The sequence below is a fragment of the Geotrypetes seraphini genome, chromosome 2, assembly GCF_902459505.1.
Source record: "Geotrypetes seraphini chromosome 2, aGeoSer1.1, whole genome shotgun sequence".
NCBI lineage: Eukaryota > Metazoa > Chordata > Amphibia > Gymnophiona > Dermophiidae > Geotrypetes > Geotrypetes seraphini.
The window spans coordinates 399,268,223-399,281,870 of record NC_047085.1 but is presented as its reverse complement, the minus strand read 5'-3'; the positions used below and the strand labels follow the sequence as shown (position 1 = coordinate 399,281,870).

At 42.7% G+C, this 13,648-nt stretch overlaps 1 protein-coding gene across 3 annotated transcripts in view; it reads left to right on the top strand.

Annotated features, from left to right (window-relative positions):
- The window catches only part of ITGB8 (integrin subunit beta 8), a 153,188-nt gene that overhangs the window by 31,928 nt on the left and 107,612 nt on the right, over window positions 1-13,648 (top strand). For 2 of the 3 annotated variants that reach the window (XM_033930923.1, XM_033930924.1), the window contains exon 2: window positions 4,443-4,528. The exons of the other annotated variant lie outside the window; for it this stretch is intronic. In XM_033930923.1, the coding sequence (XP_033786814.1) occupies window positions 4,443-4,528 (86 nt within the window). The remainder of the gene's footprint in view (window positions 1-4,442; window positions 4,529-13,648) is intronic. 3 annotated transcript variants of the gene reach the window in all.

Sequence of the window (13,648 nt, the reverse complement as noted above, 5' to 3'; positions counted from 1 at the left end):
TGTATTTTCAAAGAATCTAGGAATACGGCTAGCTCTTCAGGATCAGTGTAAGATGTAGTATGTTCCCAGGATCCTCCAGCTTGGTTTGAGATGGAACGATTTATATGCACACCACTACATGTCTCTTGTATGGCAACAATTCCAATCCCTAGACATTTGAGAAGATACTCTCTGTTGAGTGCGACGCAGCATGCCCTTCATCTATTAGATGCGATAGCAGAAATTTCATTTGTCTATTTGGAACAACCCCAAACTCCAACACAACGGAAAGTCACTTTCATGGAAAAGATGGCAGCAGGCTGGGCTATGGTTTCCTCATCAAATAACTACTCAGACCTCTATTGTTCCTTTCAACACACTCTGCTCTACATACTCGCTACCTCTTTCCACATTTTCTCAATGGCTTTCCCTCACTGAAGCAATATCCTCTCAGTCCCTACGATTTGACTTTGAGTTATCCATTCACACTATACGCCATTGGTCTTTACTGGCTATATCGAAGGGCAAAGCAATCTCTTTATTTTACAGCATACTAAGGGACAACTCCTTTATCTTTTCTCCTCATTCCATGAAACACTGGGAATCCATACTAACAACCCCTCTTACTGATGTTGACTGGGATCTTTTTTGGTCCTCGACAAATCGTCCTCTCTTATCTTCCAGAGTTTCACAGTCAATGTTCTTCGTCATGTGGAATGCGGTATGGACTCCTTTTCGGATGTGGAAAGCCAACCTTAAACAAAACTCTGTATGCTGGAATTGTATGAAGGAGGCCGGAACCCTTGATCATATGCTCTTCCACTGTACTCCAGTTCGCTCCTTCTGGTCTCGCATTTGGGACACTATAAAGCATGTTACTAACTGTTCGGATGAACTTTCCTTGGATATTATAATTCTCAGATCTCAGCACCCATGCTTTGTTCTTTCGAATTGTCCTCCTAAACTTATTGACACTATGTTGGTGACTGCCCTTATGCATATATTGAAGAATTGGAAATCCTCTTCATCTTTGGATTATACTTTTTGGTGGAAATCTTTGTGCATGTATCATAAATTTGAATCATATGCTTATGAGAAGAAAAATATTGCTCGACTATCCATGAACATGACACTATGCAACTCACCTTGGAAATTCTTAGACTCCTATGTTAGTTCTGTTTCATAGACACTCCTGTCTTTCTTTCTTTCTCTTTCTCTCTCTTTCTCTCCTTCTCTTTCCTTTCTCTTTTCTCTCCTTCTTTCTTTCTTTCTGTTTTCTTATAAGCAGTCCAAGTACTTTGGATCTCTTAGAAGGTTTCAAACCCAATTACAATTGATTGTAGTTACTGCTGTGTTACACTAAGTGTTATTAGTTTCGAGATCCCGGTGTCATACATGTATCTGAATGCATTTTTGGACTGTATCTTTTCATAAAGCTTAATAAAAAAAATAAAAAAAAGAATTATTATAGTTTTGTTTTTGCCAACATATTATTTGCACATCCAGGGGAAGGGGAGGATGGGAATATAGGTTTTAAATTAAATTTTTATCTTTCCTGAGGGTTTGGGAGGGGGAGGGTATTTTTGGGGTTTTGATAACAGTTTCTGAATGTTTATAAATGTTTAATTTATGGATATCCAATATAAACAACTGGGTGAAAATGCAAACAAAAATGTCCCAAAAAGGTTTAGATCTAAAACAAAACAAAAAAGGACCAAAAAACAAAATGTAAAATACCTTTAAACCAAGAAGGTGCTTAGATCCAATACATGGAAAGAAAATCTCCAAACCGGGGACAAACCCCTGTAGGGACTTTCAGAGAGTCTAGCATTGCAACATCCGCAATCGGTAGAAAGGTGTTTTGATTTTGTTTAAATCAATGTATCATTTACAGTGTCCTTTAAAGTGTCCAATTCTTTAATAAAGCTGTTATCTTCTGAAATAATAAGCTGTGAACGTTTTAGTTAAAACACTTAACTTAAGGTGATTAGGAAGAAGACTCGGTACAGCGTGTACTGGTGGGTTCTAATGCATTTCGCCGGTAGGCTTCTTCAGAGAACCCCCTCACGCTGGTTGTAACCTCAAGTTTGAATCCTTCCTGGCGAAAGAAGATAGAGAAACACCATTTAAAATGTGAAACCATGAAAATCTTTTACCAAACTCACGACGCTGTCGGCGGAATACCTTACTTTTCACCTGTGATTACTTCACTTCCTGTTGACGTCAAAATCAGCAGGTCCCCCGGTATTTCTACTCTTGCTGAGTGTCAATCATCAATGCAGAAACGCCCACCACTCCACTTCCCGATTTAATCCTGTAGGGACCACTGTCTGCCAATGGAATATCCATGACTGCTCTCTTTGCCATAACCGAGCCTGCTTATTCCCTCCTCTCTTCAGATTTGGGACTTCCAATACCACAAATTTAAGATCTTCTAACCTGTGGGACTTGGTCTGCCAATGCTGAACCAAAGGGACCCCCATGTCTCCCCTGCGGATCTTGCTAAGATGTTCCGTACTCGAATATTCCTGATTGTATGCCCAATGTGTAGCAAATTACATGGGCAGGAGATCATGTACACAACCCCTTGAGTATCACAGTCTGTGTGCTGTTTTAAAATGTGTGTTTTAGATAAATGGGGGGGGGGGGGGGGGGACTTGACACATCTCCACCGCATAAGTGTATGTGCATATCTGAAGAGTTAGCTTGCTGATGTCCTTTCAATTTTGACCTTCCTGATAGCATCCTGGGTGGAAACCAGGCAATATCTGTGAAAAATATTTAAAAAGCAGTGACTGGTTTTGAATGGAGGCTCACTCTAAACTCTATTAAGGTGTAAGTGGCAATGTTGATGTGTTACTGAAGTTTCTTCATGACATTCACTATTTATTGTGGTGCCACAATCGGATCTGTCATTTGTTCTTAAGGCCACTGTCTGATCCTTTGAAGAGGGTGACTATTAAGATCTTGTCAATTAAATTTCGTTTTTTTGGTCATTTGTTCTTCCAAGTGGGTGTCAGAGTTGCAAACTCTCATATGCAGGGGGCCTTATCTTTTCATCATGGTGGATACTCTATGAATTGGTCCTTCCTTCTTGTCTAAAGTGAGGTTGATTTTTATGTGAAGTAGGTGTTCTCTCTCCCAGATTTTTCAAAGGAGGGTGATAAGGAGCGTACGATCATCAATGTATTGAATGTTCAGAGAGTACTGATCAGTTATCTAACTTCTTTATAAAATGGATCACCTCTATATGTTCAGTGGGCCATGTAGGGGAAATGCTGCCTTCAAATCTTCCTTGGCTCACTGGATCAAGGAAGTGATTAGATTGTTTTATCTTTTGAAGAGCAAGGAGGTGCTATCAGGATTGAGGGCACATTCCACAAGAGCGTAGATAGCATCCTGGGTGGAAACCAGGCAATATCTGTGGAAAATATTTAAAAAGCAGTGACTGGTTGTCTTCATGGATCCTTATAAATGGTAAGAATATTAATCTCCACCAGCAAGAAGGCTATAAGAGATTTCTGCTGACACCACTGCACTCCAGAGAATGACCACTTGATAGTGGTGAAAAACCACAAGGCAACATCCTTCAGCATTGTGCAGTGTTATTGCAAACTCTTACATCCTTCCTGCTTATAAAGATTGAGACCCTTTGCAATGGTAAGGGCAGACTTTGAAGGGACTGGGAAAGTACTGAATGGTTTATTTATATTAGGGTTAGTGGGACCAACATCAATTGTTTTTTTTGTTCTCTAGACTTCTGCAACTGGCATCATGATTGTTGCAATTATCCATGTCTCGCTGTGTCTGGGTAAGTAGAACTGAAGTTTCAGCCATCATGCTGTGGCTTTCTTCAGGATTAAGAAAGCCACAGCATGATGGCTAAAATGGTTCTACCTACTCAGACATGGCGAGACCTGGATAACTGCAACAATCATTAATTATTTTGATTTTTCAATGGAGCATTGATTGTGGGGGGGGGGGGGGATATTGGGGCTTTGATTAGGATTCCAGGTTGATTTTGTGGAGGATAGTGGTGGTTGGTTCTCAAGAAGAATGTTACACTCCATTCTTTTCACTTTGGACCAGTGAGCATAGGGAATTTTGAAGGGTAGCTTAAATATATACGAATGTATGCCAGTGTGCAAGTAATTTCTGATCACTTGTTAAAAATCAGTTTTTTAGTAGCTGCATCAGTAATTTTGTGCACCACATGTTATATACTAGTTTAGCTTTCATGGTAATACTTTAGCTTGTGAATAATATCTATCTTTTTTTTTTTTTTTTTGTGCATAGGCCACTATTTACTGAGGAAATCAGAGATTGGTAGTGGTGGTAGAATTATCCAGTGGCTGGTTGGAATCTTATGATGGCTCACAATTATGTATAAAATGTAATTCAGAAAAATTAGCCACGATTATTAGAAGCAGAATACTAGTAAGCTGTTTTATATTTTGGTACAGCTGAAAACAGATGTGCTGCTTCAAATGCTGTGACATGTGCAACATGCCTTTCTATTGGTCCAGAATGTGGATGGTGCAAACAAGAGGTGAGTGTAGTGTTATGTTTTGCGATTTTACGCTCTCTGTGTGCCTTTATTTAGAGTCAAAAAAGCAGGAAAAATATTGGTTTAAATTCTTCCATTGATAACAGTACATGAGGGCACCATATTGCTTACAAAAATCCACAAGGAGCCAAAATAGAAGTCCAAAATAAGAAGTTTATTGGTACAGCAGTACAATTGAACATGTTTTAGAAAAGGTCACCTGGGTAATGGGTCACAGAACCTTATAGAGTGCTGTTAAATTGTTAGTGCTGTGCTATCAGAATAGCTTTATGTATAATGCCAAGAGTTATCAACCGCAAAGCTGAAGAAAAGCTTTCTAAAGGTACCAAGGCTTCAAAGTGCAGGGAAACAAAACAAAGGGCCAAATTCACTAAGCAAACCGATCGTGTACCAATCTGTTAGCGACCACTTAACTATCAAATTTCCATCTGGCCTGATTCACTCACCTCCCCTGCGATCCGCTTCGAATCTGTGCATGCAAATGGGGTGAAATGCATGCAAATTGGACAGCGACCCAATTCACTACCCAAAATTTTGGATCCGACTGGGCTGGCCGCTCAACCCAAGAAGCGACTGCTGGAGACCAGTCAAAAACGTCTTTTCAACTCTCCAGCTCCATAGAAACCTTGCTCTGCCCCGTGTCTCCTGCCTGCTTGCCCCGATCTTCCAGCCCTGCTTTCTGCCCTGAGCTCCTACTCTCTGCCGTTTTCCCTGCAGGGTGAGCCCATGGGTTTAAAGCGGTGCTGCACGCCACAGTACAGCCCCGCTTTAAACCTACGGGCTCGCACTGCATGGAAGGCGGCAGAGAACAGGAGAATCTGGGCGGCAAGATTGCCTGGAAGGGGGGAGCAGGAGAGCCACTGCACCCGACCGGTCCACCCATGGCCGGGCCGGCCAGACCCCCCTCCCTCCCCCCGTACCTTTAAAAACATTGGGAGCAGGAGGGGTGCCCGGTCCCTCCTGCTCCATAGGCCGACTAGCCCAACCCCCCTGACACGGAACGCCTGACCCCAAAGTTGGGAGCAGGAGGGGTGCTCGGTCCCTCCTGCTCCTAAGCCTCCCACCCCCCTGGCCCACCCCTGGTCGGCACAGGCAGTCGGGCCCAGCCCGGCCCACCAACCCCGGTACCTTTTCAATTGTTGGGAGCAGGAGGGGTGCCCAGACCCTCCTTCCTTAGGGAGGAGTCTAGGGAAGTCCCTGATTGGTCAATCAGGGACTTCCCTAGATCCCTCCCTAAGGAAGTTCCTGATTGGCTGAGGTGCTCTGGCCCTTCCAAAGGCTGAGACGCCGCAGCCAATCAGATGATGTGCCGGGGTGGGGCCTAAGGCCCTATTGGGGCGGCAGCTGGCCAGAGAACAGGAGGAGGACTTTCCTCCTCCTCCTCCTCCCGAAGATTTTCAACAGCATAGGAGCAGGAGGAAGGTCTGGGCACCCCTCATGCTCCCGAAGATGGGAGCCTGCCTCAAGGAGCAGGAGGGACCAGGCACCCCTCCTGCTCCGAACAATTGAAAAGGTACCATGGTGGGTGGGCCGCGCTGGTTTTTTATTTTTTATTTTTTTTCTGTTTTAACATTTTTGATGGCAGGAGGGAGTTGGCATCTCTCCTGCTTTTTTATCCCGGGGGGTGGGGGGGGGGGGGGTGAGGCAGAGCAGGGCAGGCAGGAGAGATCGCGGCCTGGGGTGTGTCAGGCACATCTCTCTTGCCTGCTCCCGGACTCTCCTGCTCTCTGCTGCCATTCCCCGCAATGCAGGCCCACTTTAAAACCATGGGCTTGCACTTAAGGGAACGGCGGCAGAGAGCATGAGAGTCCGGGAGCAGGCAAGAGAGATCTGTGCTGAGCTTAGCCCTGATAGCAGTGACAGGAGGCTGCTTCTCCTGTCACTACTGTCAGGCTGTGCGCATAAGCGTGGATCATTCTGGCCGTGCTAACGATTGTCTCCATTTGCATGCAGGCCTTTACTGAATCAGTTGGCTCCCTGAATGGCTGCTGCCAGTTCTCACAAGTCCTGGTAGAGCCTATTCCACTACCATCTACTACCCTTTCTGTAAAAAAGTATTTTCTTAGATTACTCTTGAGCCTATTGACTCTTAACTTCATATGAAGTTTATAAATAAACAAGCACATAGGCCCTGATTCTGTAAATTTTGCCTAAAGTTAGGCTCCTATATCGGCACCACTGAGCGATTGACACATACGCAGAGCCCTAACAGCAGTGACAGGGGAATCAGCCTCCTGTCACTGCTGTTAGGGCTTCTGTTGTGTTTTTAATGGCACAGATGGTGTGAGTGTGTGTGTTAAACATGCACACTGTGTCCTATTAAAAAAAAGAAAATAGCCGCCCCCCCAACCCCCTAAAAATGGCAGGAGTGATGCCCACTCCCTCCTGCTGCCAGATGCTCCGCCCCCCCCGAACTAAAAAAATGGCAGGAGGGATGCCAACTCCCTCCTGCCACCAGAGGCCCTCCCCTGTACCTTTTAAGTTGGAAGCAGGAGGGGTGCTCAGTACCTCCTGCTCCATGGGAGGGACTTGAAGTATCTGAGCCAATCAGGACCTTAGTCCCCTCCCCATGCATTACATAATACACCGGGGAGGGGCCTAAGCCCACCTCTCCTGTTCCCAACATAAAAGGTACGGGGAAGGGGTTGTGGGGGGTGGCCTCGTGACAGGAGGGAATAGGCATCCCTCCTGCCATTTTTTCAGTTCAGGACAGGGGGGAGCGTCTGATGGCAGGAGGGAGTAAGCATTCCTACTGTCATTTGCTTTGAGTTCGGGATAGCCACTTTGTCAGGGGTCACTGGGGAGGGCTGTTGGTGGTGGTGAGGGTTGGGGACTTTTTTTTTTTAATGAGACAGATATTTTGTGAGTGTAATACATGCAAAATTAGCTGTGCCATTGAAAAAAAATGAAAACAAAAACCAGGGAAACCTGTCAGTAACACAGTTACTGATGGGTCTAGAGCAGTGGTCTCAAACTCACGGCCCGAGGGCCACATGCAGCCCGCCATGTACTATTTTGAGGCCCTTGGTATGTTTTTATCATAATCACAAAAGTAAAATAAAAGTTTCTTGATCATATATCTCTTTAGTTATAAATTACAATATTATTATTAAGACTTAGCCAAAAGGAAAGATTTATAAACTATAAAGAGTTTTACCTCATGCAAAATTTCTTTAATAAGATATTAACTGTTTTTTTCTGCGGCCCTCCAAGTACCTACAAATACAAAATGTGGCCCTGCAAAGAGTTTGAGTTTGAGACCACTGGTCTTCTAGAGCAATCTTTTTTACAATCGCTAAAACCCAATACAAAATAGCCAAGCGATGTTAGCGCATCAATCGCTTGGTTATTTTGCATGGGGTTTTAGCTAATTTGCATGGAAAATGGGCGATTGAGGGGAAAAACACACTGTAGGCCATTTTGTGCATTGGTTTGGTTATCAGCGATCACTAAAGCTGTGAAAACAGGTTTAGTGATGATTGCCGTCATTTGTGCATGACAGACAAATAGTTAAGTTGAAAACTTTATGTGTTCATTGTGCACCAAGATTTCAAACTGAGAAAGAGGTCATGCCCGGGAACTTTAGGCCTGTCTCCAACTTACCATTTATTTCAAAGGTCCTGGAAAAAAAACTGTACTCAACCAACTACACTCCTTCATCAGTAACCAAAAAGCCCTATCCACCTTCCAGTTGGGATTCAGGAAATTTCATATTAATGAAATTGTCCTTGATATAGTTGATGATTGCTGGAAACATTATCATATTGGTTCTATCGGCAAGGGATCCAAGAGGAAAAAGAACAAGGAACCGGCGTGGCTCGTTGTAATGGTGAATGGAAAAGATAAAAAACAGACGAAAACTGGAAAAAGCACAAATGGCATCAAAGCAGGTGCCCTAAGGTGGTAAGAGGGGCCAAAAGAGACTACGAGGGAAAAATAGCCAAGGAGGTGAAAAACTTCAAGTTGTTCTTTTGATATATTAAGGGGAAAAGACCCGCGAAGGAAGCTGTGGGGCCGTTGGATGACCATGGAATAAAGGGAGTGCTAAAGGAGGACAAAGCCAACGCCAACAAACTGAACACATTTTTTTGCATCTGTGTTTACCGAAGAAGAGATACACAACATATACTGGAAGCTGACAGTCTATACGTGGGAAATGAAGATGGGAAACTGACAGGGTTGATGGTCGGTCTATATGAGGTATGCAGCAGATTGATAGGCTTAAAAATGATAAATGACCAGATGGCATCCATCCGAGGGTAATCAAGGAATTGAAAGGGGCTATAGCTGAACTGCTTCAACTAATAGCCAATCTGTCGATCAAATCGGGAAGGATTCCGGAAGACTGGAAGGTAGCGAATGTTATGCCGATCTTCAAGGTTCGAGGGATGATCCGGGAAAGTACAGACCGGTGAGTCTGACCTCGGTACCGGGAAAGATGGTAGAGGCGCTGATAAAGGACTGCATCATTGAGCACCTTGATGAACAAGATATGATGAGGACCAGCCAGCATGGCTTCAGCAAAGGCAGATCTTGCTTGACGAACTTGCTGCACTTCTTCGAGGGAGTAAACAGGCAGATAGACAATGGTGACCCGGTTGACATTGTATATCTGGATTTTCAGAAGGCGTTCGACAAGGTTCTGCAAGAATGACTACTTCGGAAAAATTGCGAGCCATGGAATCGAAGGTGTAATGCTCACGTGGATTAAAAACTGGCTGTCGGATAGGAAACGGAGAGTGGGGGTAAATAGAAAATACTCGGACTGGAAAAGCGTCACCAGTGGAGTGCCGCAGGGTTCAGTGCATGGACCCATGCTCTTCAACATATTTATAAATGATCTGGAAATTGGTACAACGAGTGAGGTGATTAAATTTGCAGACGATACTAAGTTATTCAGAGTAGTAAACACGCAGGAGGATTGCGAAGATCTGCAACATGACATAAACATGCTTGAGAAATGGGCCGCGACATGGCAAATGAGGTTCAACGTGGATAAATGTAAAGTGATTCATGTCGGTAACAAAAATCTTATACACGAATACAGGATGTCCAGGGCATTACTTGGAGAGATCCCCCAGGAAAGAGACTTGGGAGTGCTGGTCCACAGGTCGATGAAGTCATCCGCGCAATGTGCGGTGGCGGCGAAAAGGGAAAATAGGATGCTAGGAATGATTAAGAAGGGGATAACAAACAGATCAGAGAAAGTTATCATGCTGCTGTGCTGGGCCATGGTACACCCTCACCTGGAATACTGTGTCCAGCATTGGTCACCATACATGAAGAAGGACACGGTACTACTCGAAAGGGTCCAGAGAAGAGCGACTAAAATGGTTAAGGGGTTGGGGGAGTTGCTGTACAGCGAGAGATTAGAGAAACTGGGCTTCTTATCCCTTGAAAAGAGGAGACTGAGAGGGAACATGATCAAAACATTCAAGATACTGAAGGGAATAGACTTAGTATATAAAGACAAGTTGTTCACCCTCTCCAAAGTAGGGAGAACGAGAGGGCACTCTGAAGTTAAAAGGAGATAGATTCCGTACAAACATAAGGCAGTTCTTCTTCACCCAGAGAATGGTGGAAAACTGGAACGCTCTTCCGGAGGCTGTTATAGGGGAAAACATCCTCCAGGGATTCAAGACAAAGTTAGACAAGTTCCTGCTGAATCGGAACATACGTAGGTAGAGCCGGTCTCAGTTAGGGCACTGGTCTTTGACCTGGGGGCTGCCGTGGGAGCGGACTGCTGGGCACGATGTACCACTGGTCTGACCCAGCAGCGGCAATTCTAATATTCTAAAAAAAAAAAAAAAAATCTTTATTCATTTTAAAGCCAAAAATAAGTGCAACATATTTTACAGTAGACATTATACACTTTAACAACACTTATATTCTATCAAATTATATTTCTGACAAAATACATATATCATCCCCCCTTCATACATAACCAACAATTGCACTCTAAATAAAAATAACTCCCCACCCTCCCTAGACGTGCATGATGAAAGGGCAAAATCAACAATCACTCCTTGCAGAATTCTTTCAATGGCTCCCAAACATCCATAAATTTCTTATAATGTCCCTGTTGTATGGCCATCATATGCTCCATTATAAAAGTATAACAAAGAGATTCCCACCAGAAAGTGTCATTTAATCTATCGCAGTTCTTCCAATTTCTCAAAATAAGTTGTATGGCAACTCCTGTCATTATAATGTTCTTATGTTGTTACAGGTTGCTGTATCTTAGGAGATAAGACAACACCTCAAATAAATATTTTTTTGAAAAACCATGATATAAAGCTTGTAAATAGTTTTAGGTACTTAGGGATTATAATTGATTGTCATTTAACTTTTGAGGAGCAGGTGTCGTCCTTTGTTGCGAAAGGATTTGGGGCATTAAGGCAGCTTAGAGCCATTAGCAATTTCTTAGATGAGAAATCATTGCATACATTAATTCATGCCTTTGTATTGTCAAAGTTAGATTTTGGCAATTTAGTATACACAGATATTGGGTTAGGACAGCTGAAACGTTTACAAACAGTGCAAAGCACTGCGATTAGATTATTAGGCCGTGCATATATTCGTGATCACGTGACACCTCTGTATTTAAAATTCCATTGGTTACCAATGGAATTTAGGATTAAATTTAAGATCTTGATGTTGGCACATAGAGCATTATTTCAGCTACATCCTTCATATCTCTCTAACCTGGTGTTAGTTTATGCCCCAAGACATTTACTATCATCTTTGAATGACAACAGGGTAGTTGTTCCTCATATCTCGAAGGCACATCTGCGTCAACTAGAGATTGTGCATTCTTTTATTTAGTTCCATAGTTATGGAATAATTTACAAATAGATTTGAGAAAAGAAGAATCATATATAAACTTTAAAAGACACCTAAAAGTGCACTTGTTTCAATTGGCTTTCTCAAATTGAATAACTAAATAATTGAGTTTGGGACTGTAATCTGTATTAATGTAATTCATTTTTGATATGGAAAGACAATTTTTTTTAATTGTATATATTAATTATGTTTTATTGAGATTTGTTTTTATTAGAATTGTTATTAGAGGAGGGCGGAGCCTGCTAGGTACAAAGAGCAGACGCATGGAGTAGAAGCTCTTCCACACCAACACCAATTTCTACAATTACCGTGGCTTATTTCATCTAAATTGCGCTCCTTTACAATCGGCACTGCTCGGATATCTTCCCTACATGTCACCCCAAAAAACACAAAAGGAGACTCCACTCCGACTCAACTCAGCGGTAAGAGGCCTATAACTGAGTCCAGCTTCCAAGACAAAATAGCAACGAAGCACGAGGATTCGCAAATTGAATTACTGATTAAAGAAAAGCGGTCTTTTATTTATTTATTTCTTTATTTTATTTTATTTATCATATTTTCATAATCATATCAAGTATCCACTTGTACAGAAAGATGAAGATAATTAAAGAACACAAAATTTCCAATTAATATAACCACAATCAAGACAAAATAAAAGTTAACTCCAGCTCAAGTCCTCAAATCATAGATCCATGAAGTGTAAACAGCGAGTATTCTAAAGTAAATCATAGAAATATAAAGAAAGGAAAATAGGGATTCAATCAACTGGAGGAAGTGTCTAAATTAACATTGAGCACTCAAGTTGTCCCAGTTTTTAGGTGTGCAGCTGACAAAAAGTTTGTCAGTTGAATAGGATCAAAGAAAACATATTTTTGCTTTTGATGCAATATCACACATTTACATGGGTGTCGTAAAAAGAAAGAAGCTCCAAAGGCAATAACTCCCAGCTTTAAAATCAAAAATTCACGACAACGCTTCTGGGTGTCTCGTGCCAGATTCGGAAACATTTGTATTCTGTATCCCAAGAAGTCTTAACTTATTTTCGAAATAAAGTCTCAGCAACCAGTTTTTGTCTGGTGCCAAGGCAACTGTAAGAAGTAAAGTTGAAGGTGTTGCCATTTCCCTATCCAACTGTTCCAACATCATCGAAATATTTAATTTTTGTTGGTCCTCTTGTGATATCCGTAATTTTTGATGTTGTCCTTCTTCCGGGCAAATAGATTTGGGTAAACAGTGGCAGCAATTCTTCTGAAATTCCCAATATTTCCATCATATACCGTTTTAACATATCTCTCGGAGAAATTGTTGCCACTCTAGGGAAATTAATTAATCTGAGATTATTATTATGAGAAAGATTGTCCAATGCTTCCAATTTTCTTCTCAGATTTATATTGTCTCTCATTAATGTTTCTGTGAGCTGTTTAGTGGCAACATTTGAAATTTTAAGGTCCTGCATGTCAGTTTGTAGACTTTTAATATATGTTCATGAGTATTTAATTTTTGTTCAACTTGGGATAATTGAGGTTTAATGGATTTTGCCAGATCTGTCACTAGATCTCATATGGCTTCTAGAGTTATTTCTCGGGGCTTCTCTATTATGATAGATTTTTCAGGCTGAATTTGTAAATTTTATTCAACTGACCTCTCCTCCTGTGGGCTTCTCTCCTGAATGCTATGCTCCCTCTTGCTGTTGGAAGCCTCAGACACCACAGGACTCTCCAAACAGGAATCCAATTCCAAGCTCCCCTCTCTGATGACCAAAGCCTTGCGGGATAGGAGCTCACCGCTCTCCGATGGCTCCTCCACCCGGGGGAAGCTGGCGGTCTGAGGAAGAGGGGGAGGTGCTCTGCATGGGGGTTCAATGAGACCTCCAACTCTGGGAAACCACCTCCTGCGCGCCAGTGAGAGCCTCCAGCGGGGAAACCGACGCCGCCACCGACACTTCCTGTATCCGGTGAAGCAAATCATCGATGTTGCTGAATCTTACTGGGTAGGGGCGCCACGAGGCTGCAGCGGCACTAAGGCCCCTTCTTTTCGGCATTATAGCAAGGTAAAGTTCCTCTTAGGAAAAGAAAAGGGAGCCAAACACTCGATCGAAGATCTGAGCCAGGACGCTCAGCTGGCTGTCCCTTCTGCCATCTTGGATCAGTGCTTATATCGGTCAGACCTGAAATACAGTCTTTTAAACGCATCATGCAGGAGCAGGTGGATGAAACTAAGCTAGTGCGAGCAGAATTGAAGCTTTAAATGATCAGTATG